Source organism: Odocoileus virginianus, chromosome 10 (assembly GCF_023699985.2).
Source record: "Odocoileus virginianus isolate 20LAN1187 ecotype Illinois chromosome 10, Ovbor_1.2, whole genome shotgun sequence".
In the NCBI taxonomy this organism is placed as follows: domain Eukaryota; kingdom Metazoa; phylum Chordata; class Mammalia; order Artiodactyla; family Cervidae; genus Odocoileus; species Odocoileus virginianus.
This window is the reverse complement of record NC_069683.1, coordinates 41727436-41751021: the sequence shown is the minus strand read 5'-3', so window position 1 is coordinate 41751021 and position 23586 is coordinate 41727436. Positions and strand designations below refer to the sequence as shown.

At 38.7% G+C, this 23586-nt stretch overlaps 1 protein-coding gene across 2 annotated transcripts in view; it reads left to right on the top strand.

The window, feature by feature from the left end:
* Positions 1–21981, top strand: part of TPH1 (tryptophan hydroxylase 1) — a 29945-nt gene extending 7964 nt beyond the window's left edge. For both annotated transcript variants that reach the window (XM_020905170.2, XM_020905164.2), the window contains 9 exons: positions 2864–3047; positions 5211–5311; positions 8001–8068; positions 8208–8404; positions 13350–13485; positions 14204–14330; positions 15309–15404; positions 16132–16265; positions 16773–21981. In XM_020905170.2, the coding sequence (XP_020760829.1) occupies positions 2864–3047; positions 5211–5311; positions 8001–8068; positions 8208–8404; positions 13350–13485; positions 14204–14330; positions 15309–15404; positions 16132–16265; positions 16773–16947 (1218 nt within the window). In that variant the 3' untranslated portion in view covers positions 16948–21981. The remainder of the gene's footprint in view (positions 1–2863; positions 3048–5210; positions 5312–8000; positions 8069–8207; positions 8405–13349; positions 13486–14203; positions 14331–15308; positions 15405–16131; positions 16266–16772) is intronic.
* Positions 21982–23586: the final 1605 nt, after the last annotated feature.

The following is a 23586-nucleotide window of genomic DNA, read 5'->3' as shown; positions in this document are numbered from 1 at the left end:
TTAATATGTTAAATTATATTTTATACAGCAAAATAGCAAGGCTTCTACAATTATATTGCTCCCTACTATCAGAGCTTCAGTGCATTTGGCATTTAACTACACCTTTGGTGTGAAGGAAAATTGATGTGATGTGTAGGGAGACAATCCGGCAATATGTATTGTGAGTCTTAAAGTGTTCACACATTTTGGCCCAGTAATTTTACTTTCATAAATCTATCTTAAGGAAATTGGGTCAGCCAGTCGGAACATGAAAATTTACAGAGTGCTAAGTGCACAGTGCCCTGCTAGATATAAAGATGTGGACCGGGGCAAAGCAGACACCGTGCCAGTCCTCAGAGTGTATACAATCCAGTGGAGAAGACAAACACTAAACAATTCCTTTTAGTAAATAAATGATTGTTGTTGTTGTTTAGTCACTAGCTTGTGTTTGACTCTTTTGTGACCCCATGGACTGTAGCCTGCCAGGCTCCTCTCCTAGGCAAGAATACTGGAGTGGGTTGCCTTTCCCTTCTCCAGGGGATCTGACTGACCCAGGGATTGAATTCATGATCTCTGCATTAGCAGGCAGATTCCTATCCGCTGAGCTTCTGGAGGCTCAGATGGTAAAGAATCTGTCTGCGGTGCAGGAGACCCAGGTTTGACTTTCACTTTTTTTCACTCTTTCAACCAATAGGGGGCAACCATTTTCAACTCTTGTAACTATATTGTATAGTATTAACTTCTATATTTATAAACAATATGTGTATTCTGCTGCTATTTCTTGATTTTTCCACCTGTAGGTATTACCTATTGGTTTTCTCCAATGGAAGTAAACATTTGGCTTCCTTGGCACAACTCCCTTCCTAGAGGCCTGCTCAACTTCCCTTTCCCCCACCTTCCCAGTATAGTTATGCCCCAATTTTTGGCTATATCAGTCTTTAGTGTTTTCATTATTAAGATTATGTAAATCTTGCTCAAAGATAAGCCATATTATCCATTATTCTGACTTTTTGTTTCTTTATGTACCTAGTACAAGATTACAACATAGTGTTTAAGGGCACAGACTCTGGATTTGGACAGCCTGACTTTGAATTCCAGCTTGAACACTTACTAACTGTGTGCCTTTGGGAAAACTGCTTAACCTCTCTGTGCCTCTGTTCCTGTAATTGAAATATCTGATAGGGAATGTCTCACTTATTGCTTTAACTTTACTGGAATTTTCTTGGATCTTCTTGACTAAATTTTTCTCCTGGATGGAGTTTTAAATTATTTGGTTATATTTCCTTGCCCCATTCCATCAAGATTTTTATTTTAATAGCATTCAATTTTAGATTGATTTAGGAAGAATTGACATTTTGTGTCTTTTCCTCCAAAAACGTAATTTATAGCTTTACATTTGTTCAAGTCATCATTCAAAAAATATTTATGAATGCATTCTTATTATAAAATTCGTAAGAAATAGATTCCGTGAAACTCTCCTTTGCTCCTGATCAGCTCCAGTATTTGTAGCTCACTTTCTTCTATTGGTTCCATGATAGATTCTACATTCCGGGATGAACCCTGCCTATTCCAGTTCCCAACATCCCTGACACTCTCTATTGTTATTTATCAAGTTCATGTTCCCTGATAATTATCTCATCCCTACTTTTGCTCATAAAGTCCCTGTTGTTTGGAATCCCCCTTCTCCCCTTCTGTTTATTAAGACTCGCCTCAGTTCCTATCTACTTCATAGGAACTTTTACTTTCTCTAGCTCATGATTCTTTTTCCGTTTGTTGAACGTCTTCTGCACCCTAAGTCAAACTATTTGTATTTTCTTAGTCTTTCAGGCTCCCTAGGTGGCGCTAGTGGTAAAGAATCCACCTGCCAGTGCAGGAGACACAGAAATGAAGGTTTGATCCCTGGGTCGGGAAGATCCTCTGGAGTAGGAAATGGCAACCCACTCCAGTATTCTTGCCTGGAAAATTCCATAGACAGAGGAGAATCCTGGCGGGCTACAGTCCACGGAGCCACAAAAAATCGGACATGACTGAGTGCGTGTGTGCATACACACACACACACACACACACACACACACTTAATCTTTTATGTGTTAGCCAACTAGATTGTCAACTTCTTGTATGTCTTGCCTTTCTTCATATGCTTCACCGCCCTTACCTGGCTACAAAGGTGTTCATGAAGTTAATTTAGATTCGACATGTTAGCATTGGAGAGCATCTACTCGTTCTCATTTTTTAGATGTTGGGTGATTGGTTCTTATGTTTCATGATTATGTCACCAGGGCTTTCTCTCAGCACCCAGATTGGTAACAGAAGATACCCTCCCTAGCAGGTTTACACATATGGCACCCACAGCTCAGGCTGCCCTGGGAAGACTTCATAAGAAGCAATCTGATTCAGCTGGTTACTTGCGTTTGTAGCCTAGGAGATAGGAGGTATTAAAAATTTTGTGTTCAAGCTGTTCATCTAGTTTTAGTAAGTGGATTTTTTCAAAGGAAACTTTTCTTTCTGAAGGACTAAACACTAAGAAGACTTTTAAAAAAGCTAGCTTTTATTTGTGAGGATTTTCAAAGAGTTCTTTTCATCTAGAAAACTAGGTCTTTTGATTTGAATGCCAATCAGTTGTGGAAATCTGGGGGACTCCCTAGTGGGTGTTCATTTCATTTATTAGTTTTTGGAGGGTGTGATGAATTTTTCAAACTTAAAAAAAAAGTACCTAATATTTAGGAGGAATTGTTTTGCTGTTGGCAGCACTAAAAATGGACTTTCCCCCCCATTGGCTACTATGACAAACTATGAGATTGATTTTTAGTGGTAATGAAAGTAATTTGCTCAGAGACTATAACCATTTGAGGCAGTCATGGATACTTCTTCATCTTCATCACAGGAGAAGCATGTGAACCTGTTACACATCGAGTCCCGAAAATCAAAGAGAAGAAGCTCAGAATTTGAGATTTTTGTTGACTGTGATATCAGTAGAGAACAACTGAATGATATTTTTCATCTGTTGAAGTCTCATTCTAATATTCTCTCTGTGAATCTACCAGATAATTTTACTGTGAAGGAAGACGGTAGGTTGAAAGGTGAAAATGCCACTCAGATGATTAAGTGCATAATATATGTGTCTGATCTTATGTTTATCTTAAAGGCATAAAAGTAAAAATCAAACACTGTCTCTTCAAATTGCTTACAATCTGATAATAAAGAAGATACAAAATGTAACTGCTCAATATGCTAAAGAAAAATTATAAAGCAACACTCTATCAAAGGCAGTAGAAGTGAAGAGGAAACCTTGAGTATAATAAAGAATTCAGAATAGCTAGAAATCCATTTTGTTATCTCAATTTTTAAATTGTCAGGCATTTCTTGGTTTGACAAATCTCAATTTACAATCTCTGAGCACTTAATAACTCTTACAGGGCAGATTCTTAGCAGATATTAAATGGATATTTGAATTTGATGAAAATGTTGACAATTACTGATGACTATGCATGCATTGGAGAAGGAAATGGCAACACACTCCAGTATTCTTGCCTGGAGAATCCCAGGGACAGAGGAGCCTGGTGGGCTGCCGTCTATGGGGTTGCACAGACATGGACACGACTGAAGTGACTTAGCAGCAGCAGCAGCAGCATGATATGAAATACTTTATATGTGAAATGCAATGTTCTTCCTTGCCCTCATTTCCACCAAAACCAATGGAAAAGCAGTAAAGCCCTCTAAGTTTTTAGATGCTCAGATAGCAAGGATATAGTCTGAAATCTCTATTGTGAAAAAATCCTTGTAATTTACTTAGGGCAAAAGACAAGCAAATAAATCAGTTACATTTTGTATATGGTATTCAATTTTAAATAATCTCTTCAGATTATGTAACAAGATTGGGGGTGTAATAAGCACTGATATGCATCTGTTATGTATTTGTATGGCTATGTGTGCTAAGTCACTTCAGTCGTGTCCAACTATTTGTGACCACACGGACTGTAGCCCGCCAGGCTCCTCTGTTCATGGGATTCTCCAGGCAAGAATACTAGAGTGGGTTGCCATTCTCTTCTCCAGGGGATCTTCCTGACCCAGGGATCGAACACATGTCCCCTGCATTGGCAAGAAGATTCTTTACTTGGGAAGCCCTGGACTTTGGTTACCTCATCTATAAAATGATGAGTTTTATAGAGGCTAAATTGTTCAGTTGATATTTAGGGAACACCAGCTTGTGTCAGATATTTTTACTAAGAAATGGGGATATAAAAAAAAAATCTTACCCTAGAGTCATTACAATTCTTTTCTGTAAGACAGCCACATACGGATTCATTGCAGTAAAACAGTAAAAGCTTTTGGAGAATTAGAATCATAGTCCCAGGAACCCAGAAGATAGAGAATTAGCGCCACCTACAGGGTCAGGGAAGGCTCATTTGATTTGGGTCTTGAAGGAGAATATTCTCAGGAAAATTGGAAGATGAGTTGGATGGAGCAGGACTGGGAGTGGAATAGGTATTCCAGGGAGAAGAGCTTTAGGAAGGCTTGCATGTGTGAGGGATGGCAAGATCAAAGTGGCAAAGACATACAGGATCTCTAGGATACTTTTAATCAGCAAAAATAAACATTCAGTGAAAGTGAAAGTCGCTCAGTCATGTCCGACTCTTTGCCACCCCATGGACTATACAGTCCATGGAATTCTCCAGGCCAGAATACTGGAGTAGGTAGCCTTTCCCTTCTCCAGGGGATCTTCCCAACCCAGGGATTGAACCCAGGTCTCCCGCATTGCAGGCAGACTCTTTACCAGCTGAGCTACACATTCAGAGTTTTTAATAACATTCAGAGTTTTTAATAATTTAAAAACATTTAAATTTAAAGACATTCAGAGTTTTAAACATTTAAATTTAAAAACATTCAGAGTTTTTAATAAATTTGCACCTTGATCTGTAAAGTTCATCCTTATCTACTTTTTAAGGATAGCTAAAGATGTAGCTTAAACTGTTTTGAACTTTTGGTCTGTGACTAAAATACATCATTTCTCCAAGACTTAGGAAGTTAAGGCTCGAAACATTTTTAAATTCAACATTTTGAATGAGATGTACTTAGAACTAGAGCAACTTACTTGTTTACATTTTGCCCCAAAGTACAAGCTAAAATAAAAAATCTCATCCAAATGCATTTGTGACTTCCTTAATTTTTTCTTTCTTATTGTCTAATTTAAGAGGATCTCTTCAACTGTTAGTGGTTTTTGTATTTTGCAGGTATGGAAACTGTTCCTTGGTTTCCAAAGAAGATTTCTGATCTGGACCATTGTGCCAACAGAGTTCTGATGTATGGATCTGAACTGGATGCTGACCATCCTGTAAATATTTTAAATATAAAATATAAAAATATAAAATGTTCATGAAAATAATTTAAAACAAACTAAAAAGTTAAGGGTATTATTTTTCTTTTTTAGAGAAAGTACTTATTCTAGACTAAATAAGGATCTTGATTAATCTGAGTTTCAGGAAGTGTTATTAGACCTTCATGTTGGAGGACCTGATACCAAGTGACTGAACAGTGTCCAATTTCATTGACTCTACAACATCTGTCCCATGTCTGGGATTCTTAAAATTGAGAGCTCTTCCAAGAATTATACTGCAGTAAGACCGTGTCTGCAGTTTCTATTAAAATGTGATACAGTATAGGTGTGAGTTGGAGCATTACTAAGTCTGGAGCATTAGGACTTCTTAGGGATGTCTAGGATCCTAGGAGGGGAGGAGAGGAGCGAGTCTGCATTAGAGTTGTGCAGGCCAGGGATTTAATCTAGCTTCTATCACTCATTAGCTGTGTAAATGTGACCGTGTACCGCTTTAGACAGCCCCCAGCTGATCAGTGAATTTATAATAATATCTTATTAGGTAAGCATTGGAATTAATAAATTCCCGTAACTGCCCTTGGGGAGCTTACAGTCTAGCTGCAAAAGTAAGCTGTGTGTATATAAACACACATACAAGATTTAAATATGAAAAGTGTGCTAAGTGCCTTGCAAAGGCTGTTTTGAGATGTACACAAGGGAGGAAACACTTCTAGCTGAAGAGATCAGAGAAAGGCAACCTGTTAACTTGGTCTTAGAGAATTCTGGCAGGAAAGAGATGGGGAGAAAGGACAATTCATTGCAAAATGAGCAAAGATTCAAAGGTAAAAAAATCTGGGACATGTTTACGGAAAGGGGAAAGGGGTGTAAATCAGTTTTACTGACCTACTACCAAGGCCTGCTGATTTTCACCTCCTAAATATTTCTTAAATTTGTTCCTTGTTTATTCTTACTACCATATCCCTTAACTGATTTCCCTGCCTTCAGCCTTGCCACCTCCATCCTATCCTCCTCATAGTCACAAGAATGATCTAAAGCCTGAGTGTCACCATTACCCCTCGTGTGCATAAGTACAGATCTAAGAAAATTGAAAACATAAGTCCATGAGAAAACTTGAACAAGGATGTTCATGAAAGCATTATTCATAGTAGCAAAAAGGTAGAAACAACCCAAATATCCATCCATGATGAATGGATAAGTTAAGCATGGTATATCCCCCAAATGAAATACTAGTAGCCATAAAAAAGCGTGAAATACTCAACATGTTACAGCATGGGTGAAGAACCTTGAAAGCACTGTCATAGTGAAAGAAAAGCCATTCACAAAAGGCCATATATTGTGTGATTTCTTTTATACACAATGTCCAACAGGCACATTCTTAGCAATAGGAAGTAGATTAGTGACTTTCAGGGCTGAGGGTGAGGGAAAATGGGAATAGACTGCAAATGAGTAGGATGTTTCTTTTTGGGGTGATAAAGTGTTCTGGAAATTATGGTGGAGGTGGTTGTACAATATCCTAAAACCCACTAAATTGTACACTTTAAAATGTCAGTTTTAAGGTATGTGATTTTACATCTTGCTAGTTGTTATTAAAAAAAAAATCCCAATGACTTCCAATTACCCCATGAGTAAAATCTAGGCTCTGAAACAGACCTTTATTAGCAGGCCTGTAGCTAGTCTTCACCGTGCTCCACCTCACTCTCTAGATCCAGCAGTGATGGGTTGGGTATGTTTTCCTAGGCACAGCACGCTAGTTTTCATTTCTGCGCTGTCCTTGGTGCTGTGCTTCCTGTCCCACACCTAGCCCTCTCACCTCCTCTTCTGAGACTCAGCTTAGAAGTCATCGCCGGGGACCCTCCCCCCCCCCATCCTCTTCACGTACTCTGGATTATGAGTTTCTCTTGTGAGTTCTATCGGTATTTTGTGCCTGTCTCTAACAAGCCATTTATCATATTACTTCAAAATCATTGGTTAAAATAAACTCCTTGAAGACCCAGATTGTACTGTGTTTTTCTGAATTTTAGCACAAGGCCAGGTGCATAGTAGGGACTTCTAAATCTATGTCAAACATACAAGTCTCATTCTTTCCTTTCAGTTGTCCTCCCCTTCTTCCCTATTTAGTTTTGTTGATTATTTTCTCCTGAGATTTGCTTTTTGATGCCTTATTTTGCCTATTTTTTCTTAACAGGTGTAAATTCTAATGTTACTATTTTGTCTGTTTTTATTATCATTATTTGCTTCTGCAAATGATTAATATGTCAGCATTTTGCAATAAACTCTGAGGCTAGATTCAGCTGCCATAATATCAAGTATTAGTAATTACTACTTTGTTATTAATTACAGGAAAATATAACTGAAGATGTAGTTAAACAATTAAGAAAAAACTCACCTTTGCAAAAGAGCCATGTACTTTAACAAGGGTGGTACTTTTCTTTTTCCTCAAACTATTTTATTTTTGTAGCTACTGTAGTATTTTTATATCCATAATATCTTTTATCTTTGCAGTCACTATCATATAAAGCTGTCATATAACAATGACTTTAAAATGATCATAAACTTCTAAACAGTGCTTGCTCAAAATAAGTTATACAGCCCTTCTTTATAGTCATTCACATAATAATGAAATGTTTTCTAAATCATTTGTCAAGTATATTTTAGTATGGATATTTAAAAACTTTTCTTTAATTATTAGGGCTTCAAAGACAACGTCTACCGTAAAAGACGAAAGTATTTTGCAGATTTGGCTATGAACTATAAACAGTAAGTGTACTATAAAAATAACTTAATCAACTTTGAAATAACGAAATAAATTATGCTCATATAGTAAATAGAAAACAAAATATGTGCTACTGCTTATTGGATGCTAATTCAAAATGACTTCTTCTCTTTATCTCATTAGTGGAGACCCCATTCCTAGGGTTGAATTCACTGAAGAAGAGATTAAGACCTGGGGAACTGTGTTCCGAGAACTCAACAAACTTTACCCAACCCACGCCTGCAGAGAGTATCTCAAAAACTTACCTTTGCTTTCTAAATACTGTGGATACCGGGAAGATAATATTCCACAATTGGAAGATGTCTCAAACTTTTTGAAAGGTAATGAGCTAATTAATTTTTGTAAGGGGAGTATTGAACTCTTTTTCAATCACAACAGAATTTTTAATAGAGGACTAACGTCTAGTTATATGGGAAGTCAGAATTTTTCTGTATTCTGTCCTGGAGAATTGGGCACCACGTTTGAAGCGGGATGTTCATAACCTGGAGCAAATGTGGAGGAAAGTGAGCAGAATTATAAGGGATAGGAAAATGTATCAGATAAGTAAAATTTGAAGGATCCTTAGGGAATCTGGGAATTTAGGGGGGAGTTTATAGCTTTATTTAAATATTTGAAGGTCATCTTATGTATTAGAGGGATTATTATACAGCTCTAAGGTAAAGGACAGTTGGATAGAAAGAGCAAACTTTTAGTTCGAAACGGAGAAGATCTTGCTAAAATAGCCATTTGAAATGCAGCAGGCTAATGAGATAATTAGTTCTACATGCATGGAAATGTTCATGCAAAAGTTCCATACCCACTGAGGGATGTGATGGAGAAGACTCAGGCACCTTCAGACAGGTTGGAGTAAATGATCTCTGAAGTCCCTTTCTACACTAAGATTCTATTGTTTTCCCAAGAAAGAAGATGTTTTAGGGGAAGCATAAATGAAGAGTAAGGACAACTTTCCTCCTTTTAGTCCATCATGCTTACTTGGGCCAGGTTTCCTTATTTTTTCCTAGCAAAAGTAAGGAATAAAATGAATGATCAATGATCTCCAGAGTCTACAGTATGTAAGAGAAATAAATATCCCCTTTGATCTCAGCAGATTAGAACCTTAGGGGAAAAAATAGAAGTTATGTTTTTGACTCAAAGGGAGTTTAATGAAAGTGAAAGTTGCTCAGTTGTGTCCAACTCTTTGCGACCCCAAGGACTATAGAGTTCATGGAATCCTCCAGGCCAGAATACTGAAGTGGGTAGCCTTTCCCTTCTCCAGGGGATCTTCTCAGCCCAGGGATTGAACCCAGCTGGATTCTTTACCAGCTGAGCCACAAGGGAAGCCCAAGAGTGGGTAGCTTATCCCTTCTCCAGCAGATCTTCCCAACCCAGGAATCGAACCGAGGTCTCCTGCATTGCAGGCAGATTCTTTACCAACTGAGCTATCAGGAAAGCCCCAAAGGGAGTTTATCTTATGGAGTTGAATAATATGTAATAGTATTTTCCAATCATAATAGAATTTATTACATTGACTGTTATAAAAATCTACATATTTTTCAACTCCATAACTCTCATTCCTCAACCACTATATACAAAACTAAGAACTAAACAGAAGATGGCAATATAGTTTTTACAAGGGAAGAACTCATGGTAGTAGTTCCTATGAAAACTAGATTTAAAAATAGTAGTGATTAAGAATGGCAGAGAACCAAAGCACATGAACTTGTGGGGCTTAACAAAGATAGACTAACATATGCTACGGAAGTTATTATCAAATCACATTTACATGAGATTTAGAGAAAATATTTTGTTATGGATATGAAACTGAAAGCTGATCACTTAGGGTCTGGAGCTTGAGCAGGCTGCAGAGCTTATAGCTAAAGATGTTTCAAGGGAAAGTGTCAAAGACAGAAACCAAAATTAAAAGTCAGTTCCAACAAAATGTGAGTTGGAAAGCGCTACCTTCCCTGGAAAATATGGTGGCCACTAGACAACTGTGGTTGTTTAAGTAATTAAAATAAATGTAAATCAAGATGCTAGTTCCCCAACCGCATTAGCCACATTTCAGTGTTCAGTGGCCACACGTGGCTAGTGGATACCCTATTGGGTAGTCCACATAATGAACATCTCCATTTTTTTGGAAAACTCTTTTGCCCACCAGAGTGGGAGAATTCAAGTACAAAGGAATGGGGTGGAACTGGAATTACCAGAATGTGAGAACTGAAGTTGAAAGGTCCTAGGATGACCCACAAGACCTGCTAGAACTAACATCAAAACAAGATGTCCTTTTCATCAGAGGAGACTGGAATGCAAAAGTAGGAAGTCAAGAGATACCTGGAGTAACAGGCAAGTTTGGCCTTGAAGTACAAAATGAAGTAGGGCAAAGGCTAACAGAGTTTTGCCAAGAGAATGCACTGGTTATAGCATACACCCTCTTTCGACAACACAAGAGACAACTCTATACGTGGACATCACTAGATGGTCAATACCAAAATCAGATTGATTATATTCTTTGCAGCCGAAGATGGAGAAGCTCTATACAGTTAGCAAAAACAAGACCAGGAGCTGACTGTGGCTCAGATCATGAACTTATTGCAAAATTCAGACTTAAATAGAAGAAAGTAGGGAAAACCACTAGACCATTCAAGTATAACCTACATTAAATCCCTTATGACTATACAGTGGAAGTGACAAATAGATTCAAGGGAATAGATCTGATAGACAGAGTGCCTGAAGAACTATGTACAGATGTTTGTGACATTGTACAGGAGGCAGTGATCAAGACCATCTCTAAGAAAAAGAAATGCAAAAAGGCAAAATGGTTGTCTGAGGTTGTCTTGCAAATATTTGAGAAAAGAAGAGAAGCTAAAGGCAAAGGAGAAAAGGAAAGCTATACCCATCTGAATGCAGAGTTCCAAAGAATAGCAAAGAGAGATAAGAAAGCCTTCCTCAGTGATCCATGCAAAGAAGTAGAGGAAACAATAGAATGGGAAAGACTAGCAATCTCTTCAGGAAAATTAGAGATACCAAGGGAACATTTCATGCAAAGATGGGCACAATAAAGGACAGATATGATATGGACCTAATAGAAGCAGAAGACATTAAGAAGAGGTGTTAAGAATACACAGAAAAACTATGCAAAAAAGATCTTCAGGATCCAGATAACCATGATGGTGTGATCACTCACCTAGAGCCAGACAGCCTGGAATGCAAAGTCAAGTGGGCCTTAGGAAGCATCACTATTAACAAAGCTAGTGGAGGTGATGGAATACCAGTTGAGCTGTTTCAAATCCTAAAAAATGATGCTGTTAAAGTGCTGCACTCAATATGCCAGCAAATCTGGAAAATCAGCAGTGGCCACAGGACTGGAAAAGGTCAGTTTTCATTCTAATCTCAAAGGAAGGCAATGCCAAAGAATGTTCAAACTACTGCACAATTGTACTCATCTCACATGCTAGCAAAGTAATGCTCAAAATTCTCCAAGCCAGGCTTCAACAGTATGTGAACTGAGAATTACCAGATGGTCAAACTAGATTTAGAAAAGGCAGAGGAACCTGAGATCAAATTGCCAACATCTGTTGGATCATAGAAAAAGCAAGAGAGTTTCAGAAAAACATCTACTTCTGCTTTATTGACTACGCCAAAGCCTTTGACTGTGTGGATCAAAACAAACTGTGGAAAATTCTTCAAGAGATGGGAATACCAGACCACCTTAGCTGCCTTCTGAGAAATCTGCATGCAGGTGAAGAAGCAACAATTAGACCTAGACTTGGAACAATGGACTGGTTCCAAATCAGGAAAGGAGTACAGCACCCTGCTTATTTAACTTATATGCAGAGTATATCATGTGAAATCCCGGGGCTGGATGAGGCACAAGCTGGAATCAAAATTGCCAGGAGAAATATCAATAACCTCAGCTATGCAGTGATACCACCCTTATGGCAGAAATCGAAGAACTAAAGAGCCTCTTGATGAAAGTGAAAGAGGGGAGTGAAAAAGTTGGCTTAAAACTCAATAATCAGAAAACTAACATCATGGCATCTGGTCCCATCACTTCATGGCAAATAGAAAGGGAAACATGGAAACAGAGGCTTTATTTTCTTGGGCTCCAAAATCACTGCAGATGGTGACTGCAGCCATGAAATTAAAAGGTGCTTGCTCCTTGGAAGAAAAGCTATGACCAATCTAGACAGCATATTTAAAAACAGATACATTACTTTGCCAACAAAAGGGTCCATCTAGTCAAAGCTATGGTTTTTCCAGTGGTCATGTATAGATGTGAGAGTTGGACCAGAAAGAAAGCTGAGCACTGAAGAATTGATACTTTTGAACTGTGGTGTTGGAGAAGACTCTTGAGAGTCCCTTGGAGTGCAAGGAGATCCAACCAGTCCATGCTACAGGAAATCAGTTCTGAATATTCATTGGAAGGACTGATGCTGAAGCTGAAACTCCAATACTTTGGCCACCTGATGAGAAGAACTGACTCACTGGAAAAGACCCTGATGCTGCGAAAAATTGAAGGCGGAAGGAGAAGGGGACGACTGAGGATGAGATGGTTGGATGGCATCACTGACTCGATGGGCATGAGTTTGAGCAAGCTCTGGGAGCCGGTGATGGACAGGGAAGCCTGGTGTGCTGCAGTCCATGGGGTCGCGAATAGTCGGATATGACTGAGCGACTGAACTGAACTGAACTGAGAGTTTGAAGTAAAGGACAGGATTAAAGCTTATAGAGGTCCCCAGAGCCACTGAAGCAAGTGACTTTTACAGTGGGCACGCAGTCTCAACTGCTGGGGAATGAAAGAGCACCAGTCAGTTCAGATAAAGAAACTGCAAGAGGGAGTAATGGCTAAAAATGTCGTAGTTTCAAAAAATGGTTCTGGTCTAAATTAATAGATTTTTAAAGTTTTTTTTTTTTTTAAAAGAAGATTGTCTAAGGGTTACTTTAAGCTCTTCATAGAGATAGCAAGTTGTAGTGTAGGGCCTGGGTTCATCCTACATTTATCATCTACTGTGTGGCCTTGGGCACATTATTGAGTCTTTGAGCTATAGTTTTCTAGTTGGCACAATGAAGAGACTGAACTTTAACTCATAAACATGAAGGGAGATGTCATGTGTAAAAATTCATAATTCATTGTCTGGCCACCACAAGTGCTTAATAATTATGACTTGTATGACACGTTTTAATTTCATGTTCTCCCTCAAAGTGTCAACTTGGTGCCACTGTCAGAATTAAAATGTTGCAGTGACTCGTCTATTCTGGTGAATATTTTTCTCCTTTGCTTTGCAGAACGCACAGGTTTTTCCATCCGTCCTGTGGCTGGTTACTTATCACCAAGGGATTTCTTATCAGGTTTAGCCTTTCGTGTGTTTCACTGCACACAATATGTGAGACACAGTTCAGATCCTCTCTACACTCCAGAACCGTAAGTACTCCTATTGCAGCATCCATCTATCAATATGGTACTTACCTCATGAGTTTTTTCTTTTTTATGAAGATCAAGTGAATTAGCACATGTAAAGCATTTTGAATGATGCCTGGCCTGTAATACATGTTCTATGCGCTATACGTGTTAGCCATTATTATTACCAGTAGTAATTGACAATCTGTTAGGTACCAAGTACTGTTTTAAGCATAGGGGATGTAAGACTGAAAAAAATTCAAAGTTTCCTGCCTTCATAGGGCTTATATTCCAATGGGAGATACAGACAATAAACAAACAAGTAAATACGAATAAAATAGAATATCAAGTGGTTATAAGTTCCATGGAGAAAAATAAAGTAGGGAAAAGGGACAGAGGGGTGTGTGTGTGTGGTGTGTGTTTCTATTTTGAAAAGGGTGATCAGACAAGGACTCTCTGAGAAGGTGACATTTGAACAGAGACCTGACTTAGGGGTGGAGGTGGGGCGACATGTGGATGTCTCTGTGTATTTGTGTGAATTTGTGTATATGTGTTTGTGAATGCCCAAGGTTTTGAACCAAAATAATTTCTTTACTATCATAATGTCCTTTGTGGTCCATTTCCAAAGTAATACCACATGATCAGTTTGAATAAAAGTAAGATCAGGTTTTTATTTGATTGAATGGTTGATCATGCATTTATGTTAAACGTCATAGTGTGACAACTTGTACGTCTTTTCCAGAGATACCTGCCATGAACTCTTAGGTCATGTCCCCCTTTTGGCTGAACCTAGTTTTGCTCAGTTCTCCCAAGAAATTGGCCTGGCTTCTCTCGGAGCTTCAGAAGAGGCTGTTCAAAAACTGGCAACGGTATAAATCTGGAAATCAATTAAGATGATTAATTCTTAACTGGGGTGGGATGTGGGTATTTGTGTAGTTTAAAAGTACATATTCCAGATGAGCTTTAGAAAATTTGTCTCTGCTCATACTTAATTTAATTTAAATAATTTAAATAACATTAAAGGAAGACATTTAAGGTTTATCCAAAGAAGATGTGGTAGGCTACAGTCCATGGGGTTGCAAAGAGCTGGACATGACTGAGCGACTTCACTTCAAAGAAGACATGAGCTTAAAACAAAAGGGCAGAGAAACAAAGAACACTAGAATACAACAATGTTAATAGTTTATATACTTTTCAGTAAAAATGATAGGTTCTCTAAAATGATGCTACAAATATTTTTTAGCACTTTATAAGACATCATGCTGGAAATAGAAAGATGAGTAAAGTCTAATTCCCACCTTCAAGGAACTTAATGTGTTAGTCACCCAGTCATGTCCTACTCTTTGTCACCTCTTGAACTGTAGCCTGCTAGGCTCCTCTGTCCATGAAATTCTCCAGGCAAGAATACTGGAGTGGGTAGCCATTTCCTCCTCCAGGGGATCTTCCTGACCCAGGGGTTGAACCTGGGTCTCCTACATTGCAGGCAGATTCCTTACTGCAGAGCCACCTGGGACGCCCATAAAATGGTTTATTGTATCTTAAAATTAATTAGTCAATATTTAAATTTTGTCTCAGTTTACATTTGAATATGGTAAATATAGCTAGTTATATCCCACATAAACGGATGGTCCTTAGGGCCCTCAGTTATTTTTAAAAGTATTTAAGAATTCTGGGAACAAAAGTTTGAGATGTCTGACTTGGTCAAGGCCAGACTGTAGAAATATTGTGAGCTAGTCTGAGGGTCTTGGATTTTATTCCAGGGTAATTTAGGTCAGTGACTAAGAGTCATAATTTGTTTTAAATTGAGCCATTCACGATGTGAAAGTAACACTGATGTCCTTTTGCAGTGCTACTTCTTCACTGTGGAGTTTGGTCTGTGCAAACAAGAGGGGCAGCTAAGAGTCTTTGGTGCCGGCTTACTTTCTTCCATCAGTGAACTCAAAGTAAGAGCTGTAAATATTTGCACGTGACCATGTTCACTTAATGTAATTGATACCACCTGAAAGAGTTTCTGGATTTGAACAAGAGCTTACTGTGGAAAATACTTGGGGTGGCAGTGAGCATTATGTAAGAGGTATTTTTCTCTTTCATAAGTTTTCTGAATATAGATGCCTATTCAGAATTAGATATATCTTCTAAATAAAAAAGTATTTTAAAGCTTTTGCTTAACAAAGTCTTGCTGTTTCCTCTCTGTTTTTGGTGTGCTAACAAGAACTTCAGTACTTTCTAGGGAATTCTTCAATGAGATTTATTATGTATCCAATAAAGGAATGAACCTCTGTTTGTTAGGTGGTGAGTGTGTATTCAGTACAGTCCTGCTCTCAAAGAGCCCACTACCTGCTGGAGGGTACAAGTCACGTACAGAAATAACTACTGTTGAGTAGAAAGCAGATGCCATATTAACAGTAAATAAATAAAGACCCTTGGGTACATCCTACATGGAGAAGAGTGTTATAAAGAGTGGGGCATTTATAGGGAATAGCAATTCATTTGTTTTGCTTTAGTATATTGTGGATTAAATAGAGATGTAGGAAATAAGTTTGGAATTGTAGACTGGGACCACTGTGTTAGTAATACATTCAGAGGTTTGCTGATTCTGGCAGTTGTGTGAAGAAGGTGATCTATGAAAATGGATAGTATTCTTTGATTCACAGACCCTTTGTCCTCTAGCACGCTCTTTCCGGACACGCCAAAGTAAAGCCCTTTGACCCCAAGATTACATGCAAACAGGAGTGTCTCATCACAACTTTTCAGGATGTTTACTTTGTATCTGAAAGCTTTGAAGATGCAAAGGAGAAGATGAGGTAAAGTATATCTTCCTCATGCCTTAATTTTCCTCTGCCTTAGATAGGTCCAGTAATGTAACAAGTCACAGAAGTAAGCAGCTAATAATTAGAAGTCTTCTAAGCCTTCTGCCTGGGACATATCTCCCTTCCACAGTAAATATTTAGGATGTGTTGTTTACAGTGATGTTCAGGGTTGCAAATATGAATCAGATACACTGAGAAATTGGTTACTTCCCATTCCTTCCTATCAGAGAGTTTATAATCTAATAGGGAAAACAAAATGTATGCAAATTACTATGTAACAAATTGGAAGCCTTGAAGAGATACAGATGAAACATTATTTTGCCTTTTATCTAGGAGCAATTCATTCCAGCCAGGGGAAAGGGAAAGCTTAATGGCATTTGAAAAAGGACTTGAAGTATACATAGGGTTTAGATATGTTCAATGTTAGACTAATGGACAGTATTCCGTTTTCATCATTTCCCCCCTAGAAACTGATTGCCTCTTATTTGTTTTCTTATATAGAGAATTTACCAAAACAATCAAGCGTCCATTTGGAGTGAAGTATAATCCGTATACACGGAGTATTCAGATCTTGAAAGATACCAGGAGTATAACCAGCGCCATGAACGAGCTTCAGCATGAGCTTGATGTTGTCAGTGATGCCCTTGCTAAGGTCAGCAGGCAGCTGAGCATCTGACAGTTACCGGTCCTAATCCCGAAAGCATCTGAGCACCAATTCGGAGGCCTGTGGGCCAACTGTGGCTTTGCTTGAAGAGCTGATTGTGGAGGGATAGCAACCAAACAACATTCTCTACTCCCATTCTTTAAGGGACCATTACTCTTTGAAAACGTGTACCCAGATACCCCGAGCACACATCTAGATATTTTAGCCACTACTTATTTTTTTCTTTTGGTAACAGCTTTTGGAAGTATAATTCACATACTATACAATTCACTGACCATCCCAGTTTTTATAGAGAATTTGCTTGACCCAATGGATAGATCTGTTCTTAGCTTGATTTTATTTTCCCCAGTTCTTCTTGAGTAAAATGGTGATCACTTAAAATACCTTGATGGTTATTATGGAGCTAATCCATATGTTATCTAAGATCCTCTTATTTCTACAGTATCTTACTTATCATCAAATTTGGGCCAAGCTTAGTCGCATTCACATGCCTCAATTTAATAGGAAACCAACTCTCCACTGCTAGCCTGAGCAAAAGCAGAGAGAACTTTGCATATGAAATATGCCTAATAAAGAGTAGATAGTCTAATTTTAAGTGTAATGTCTTATAGGGAAATAGGAGTATCTAAATCTAGAAAGGCTGATTGGGACATAATCGTTAGCAATATATGACTTTATTTTGTAGGCACTAGGGAGCCCCTGCTGAGTGCCCATCCTCCTTGGGGATGGCCTTTTCTTTCTATGGCGCTGTGTATGTTTTACACGATCTGCCCTACTGAGGAGGCCAAAGGGAACTTAGTGGGAATGCCACTTGCAAGGACCTGAACTCAGACATGCAGCCCCAGAGAATGTCCTCAGGTTAGCACGATACAGTGTTGTTAGAGGGAGAGTTAAAACTGAGACAGAGGAGAGACATACCAAGTTAAAGTTGGAAAGCAGTGCCAAGCACTTTATCTCCAAGGTGTAAGGGGACACCATAGATAGGAAGGCCAGGCCTGAGGGCATAGGGCGGGGAAATGGGGAAGAAGATGGTGTAAGAAACGTCAGGAAGGGCATTTTAGGCCTGACGCTGAAACAGTGACGGTGGCTAGCACCGGCTTCTATGTGGTGTCAGCGGTGTAGTACAAGGAGCAGGCCTGGTATTGACGGGTGACTCTGGAGTCCACAGGACAGGCTTTTATTTCTTCAGTTTCCTCCCTTTCTCCCCCTACCCGCTAAAAGAAGACTTTCCTCAAGTTTCTGCTTTTGGCCCTCTTTTCTCTCTGCTTTCTGTTCATGGAGATGTCATCCGTGTCCATAACTTCAATTCTTATTCCATACATCTCCCATATTTGCAATTCTAACTCTTAACACCTGTCTTGAGTTTTTGCCTTTTAAATCCAACTGCCTACTAGATGTTGCCATCTAATGCCCCATAAATTAGGCCAATGTTGTGTAACTTCTTGTCACACTATTTACATAGAATGAAATGGGGTTGTGCAAAATGGCAGCCCCGCCAAGAATTTTAAACTCTATAGGTCCAAAAAGGAACTCAGAATCACCTGAGTATCGTGCTCCATCAGTTTCCTCTCCCACTGATCTCATTTCTAGTAATGGTGAATGAAACTGAAACTGTTAGTCACTCAGTCATGTTTGACTCTTTGTGATGCCATGGACTGTAGACCACCAGACTTCTCTGTCCGTGGGATTCTCCAGGCAAAAATACTGCAGTGGGTAGCCATTCCCTTCTCCAGGGGATCTTCCCGACCCCAGGATTGAACCTGAGTCTCCTGCATTGCAGGCAGATTCTTTACTGTCTGAGCCACCAGGGGAGCCAGGGCCACATTTTCAGCCAATTTTCTGTTTTTAATCAGCTACTTTAAAAACTGGGTCCTTAATTTGTTTCACATTAATAGTCAAACTGTATACCATTTAACTTTTTTTTTCAACAGATCACTAGATATTTTAATCCTTTTTAGGCCTCAAAGGATAATTTTAAAACTCTTAAAATTTATTTCATTTTATATTATACAAGGAAGTAGAATTAGGAAGAGTAATTTATGCTACTTCAGATTTTTACATTACCTGTAAATTTTAATAGCTGATCAACTGTTAAATATACCTTTGATAGTACTAGATCTATGTCAGTTAATCTGAAACCATTTGAAATATTGGTTAGGTAGTTTATAGTATTTGGTTGCAAGGAAATCTATGAAGCAAACCATGAAAGATAGCAAATAACAACAAATTATGCATACTGTGTCTGGTTATTTTCATACAACCTTGATTATGGTAAAGAATCATAGTTATTGAATTTTTAAACGATGGTATTTCAAATCACTCTATGATTAAAACACACTAAAGTAAATGTTAAATACACAACAATTATAATTCACATCTTCAGAATAATGGAAATATTTTATGATTGATTTCAGATCTTCTAACCTCTGAATTTGTGATATTTGGTAAATGAGGAATCCTTAGAGTCTTAGAGGTTTCATGCATTTTAAATATATTTCTTCAAAGCCTCAAGGGGTATGTTAATACTTACTCAAATATCAGAATAGATTTGAACCAAAAGTGTGGTTCATAATTCTTAATCAGTGAGTTATTACTCAGAGACATAGATGGTACTTTCCTGACTTTTTGAAGAACACTTCAAAATCTGGCTGTGAGAATGCCTACATTTCTTAATCTGCCATTAATTTTGTCATTTGGAGTTATACAGTGGTAATGACACACCAAAGTGTGTCCAAACTGAAAGAGAAAAATCCTGGAATTACTAGAGCAACACGTAAGGATTTCATATACTAATCTCTAGGAAATGTATAAAGACACTGTGGTCTTATTTCAGTCTTGTCTTTATTTTACAATGTGATACACATTTATGATTTGAAAGTTTGTTAGTCATTTGGATAATAAAAGGACACAAAATTTATGTTTTCAATAAGCATATATTTTTTGTCAAATGTATGTTAAAAATGGATTTAAATGTATATTAGCAATTTTATTAGTTTCAAAAATCTGTAACATCCTTATTCTTTTTAAAAAAAACTATGAATATGTGATATAAGTGAAGTCAAATACACCTGGAAAACCTAGTAACCACTTTTTGGAATTCTTGATAAAGTTTCAGTCTCATGTTTCTCATCTGTTAAGTGGGTTAGATGTACTTTCCTGGGTTATTGTAAGAATTACACTGTGAGAGGACTCTGTAAAAATAAACTTATTAGCCTTATTAGTTATAATAATAAACTTATTATTCTTATTAGTAAAGAATCATTGGGGCTTCTCAAGTGGCTCAGTGGTAAAGAATCAGTCTACCGATGCAGGGGACGCAGGTTTGATCCCTGGTTCAGGAAGCTCCCCGAAGAAGGAAATGGCAACTCACTCCAGTGAGAACCCCATGGACAGAGGAGCCTGGCATGCTGTACTCCTTGGGGTCACAAAAGAGTCAGACCTGACTTAGCCACTGAACAACAGCAAAGAATCATCAATCTCCTTATCAGAACGCCTTCATAGCTTCTGGATGATTTTATCTTCCTCCAGAAGGAATTAACTTTTGCTTGAGCAGGCAGTGTATAATGGCAGGGGGTGCTCATCTTAGTCTAGGCAGGAACTAAGTCAACTTGATGATATGTTTCAGTCTTTGTTTCTGCTGCTGCTAAGTCACGTCTGTCGTGTCCGACTCTTGCGACCCCACAGAAGGCAGCCCACCAGGCTCCTCCATCCCTGGGGTTCTCCAGGCAAGAAGGACTGGTCTATCTATCTCCAGGTCACCTCTACTCTTAGGGTGCGGCTCTTTGGGATTCTCAAAGGAGAGCTTTGAGTATGTACCAGGGCTTCTCCTGGGGGATCCTGGACTTCTGCTCTCCTCTGCTTTACTCTTATTCCTCCTGATCACATAAAATTGCTAAAAGTACCGTTCATTTTCTCGGCTTCTCAGCTGCTGCTTTCAGCCCAGCTCCTTCTTTTTTTTCCTTCAGCCCAACTTCTTAGCCTCCAGGTCACTGCTTGCTAATTAGCAAATGCTTCAAGCAGAAAAGTAGTGCCAAATGAAATCTCTCAGCTTTTAGATCCTGGCCCTCCAAGTTCTGGCTGCTTTCATAGCCCTCCAATGACTTAAAACAAATTTAAAAAATATTTTCCCATCTTTCCTAATTGTTTTTGGTGAGAGAACTGATCTGTAGCTAGCTAATCTGCCTATATTAAAAGCAGAAATCTGACCTTGGAGTAAATCATTTAATTTCTTTGAGCCTCAGTTTTCTAATCTATAAAATAATGATTCCAACAGTAGTTATTATACCAGTAACATTGAGAGGATCAAATAAGATAATCCAAAAGAAAAAACTTCCTAACCTGTATAGTATACAGATATATTCCATATACTCAGAAAACTTCATATTTTCCTCTTATGGGGAGACAAGGCACCTGAAAGTGTTACCAACAAATAATTCAAATATAGCTTCATTCAATAACTCATCAAATAATTTGTATCTAGCTTCATTGCTCAAACTCATGTCTGACTCGATGGACATAGTTTGAGCAAGCTTGGGGAGTTGGTGACAGACAGGGAAGCCTGGCATGCTGCAGTCAATGGGGTCGCAAAGAGTTGGACACGACTGAGTGACTGAACTGAACTGAGCTTCATTCAAGAACTGAAACTCAACCAAGTTGCTAATGGGAAGAGCTAGTCAGTGGTATGTACATAGTTCAAATATTGATAGTAGCTTCACTGCAACGCTTTCAAGAAATTATATTAAGTGATATAACATAATAATATAAGTTAGTTAAAGTACTGATGCAAGTACATTCAAGGGATGAAACTGGGTAACAACTGTATTCTTCCAGATCCTCTCACTATGAAAACTGACTAGGTTGTTCCTTCATGTGCCCCTTTGAATGAAATCTCAGGTCCCTGTCTTGAATTTTCTGCTCACGTTAAGTCCTTTGCTTCTAAGCTCTTTCTCTCATTTCAGTATTTAAAAATCCCAGTGTTGTGAAAAAGGTCAAAACATTAAATTTTAAGATTAAGGTTTTTCCTCTCTTCTAGAACTGAGAAAGGAAGAGATGTGCTTTGTGTTTTTATTTTCTTGCGGCTCATTCTCCACTCACAAGAATGCCTCTGGCTCCTCTAGGGTTTGGGGGTGGTGATGAGGAGGAGAGGTAAGGAGTAAAAAGTTCTTTTTGGTTTGATACTATTGACTTGGTATATATGCTTTCTGTACTTGGTAAGTATTTAATGTTGACTCATTGTCTGTGGGTGTTTTGAAAGAGCTTCCCACTTCTTATTTCTTGGAGTCTCTTAATTCGGGTATATTAATGTCTGACTGGGATGTTGAATTCATCTCGCTCAGCCTCTATGAATCTAGTAGTCAACTCTCCTGTGGGTGTCCCTTCAGCCCTCCAGAAATTCCCATGGGCTGGGTCTAACACTATACACTGGCCAATTTGCTCTCGCATGGCAAACACTCACATAGGAGATATCCAGACATTCTTTGTCTTAAAAAACTCTGGACATGAAAGACCTCTCCAAAGTATCAGTATCTCTGCTCACTATCAGAGCAGTTTTTTTTTTTCCATTTATTTTTATTAGTTGGAGGCTAATTACTTTACATCATTGCAGTGGTTTTTGTCATACATTGACATGAATCAGCCATGGATTTACATGTATTCCCCATCCCAGTCCCCCCTCCCACCTCCCTCTCCACCCAATCCCTCTGGGTCTTCCCAGTGCACCAGGCCCGAGCACTTGTCTCATGCACCCAACCTGGGCTGGTGATCTGTTTCACCCTAGATAATATACATGTTTCGATGCTGTTCTCTTGAAACATCCCACCCTCGCCTTCTCCCAGAGTCCACAAGTCTGTTCTATACATCTGAGTCTCTTTTTTCTGTTTTGCATATAGGGTTATCGTTACCATCTTTCTAAATTCCATATATATGTGTTAGTATACTATAATGGTCTTTATCTTTCTGGCTTACTTCGCTCTGTATAATGGGCTCCAGTTTCATCCATCTCATTAGAACTGATTCAAATGAATTCTTTTTAATGGCTGAGTAATATTCCATGGTGTATATGTACCACAGCTTCCTCATCCATTCATCTGCTGATGGGCATCTAGGTTGCTTCCTATCAGAGCAGTTATCTGGCCAGAAGCCATTGGACATCTCTCAGCATGAACTGGACAGCAACCTGAAGTGAAAGGTGCTCAGTTGTGTCCGACTCTTTGCAATCCCCTGAACTATACAGTCCATGGAATTCTCCAGGTCAGAATACTGGAATGGGTAGCCTTTCCCTACTCCAGGGGATCTTCCCAACCCAGGGATCAAACCCAGGTCTCCCGCATTGCAGGTGGATTCTTTACCAGCTGAGCCACCAGGCAAGCCCAGATAGCAACCTCCTTGGTCCCAATCTGGAGGGATACATGCCAAGCTCTCTCAGTGGCCCTACTGACGCTTGCCTTTCTTTAGACACAAAATAGGCAGGATTCATAGTACATTGACAATTATTGCACATATCCTCTCAGAATTCTCTCTCAGCCTCTTCAACCTCTTTCATAGACTTCCAGGGTATGTGAAGGTTTCTAGACACCTTCACAAGTTCTGCTTTGGTAGTTTTGTACCTCATTTTATGTGGGAGTAATTGGCACTTACTACCTTAGAGTCTTA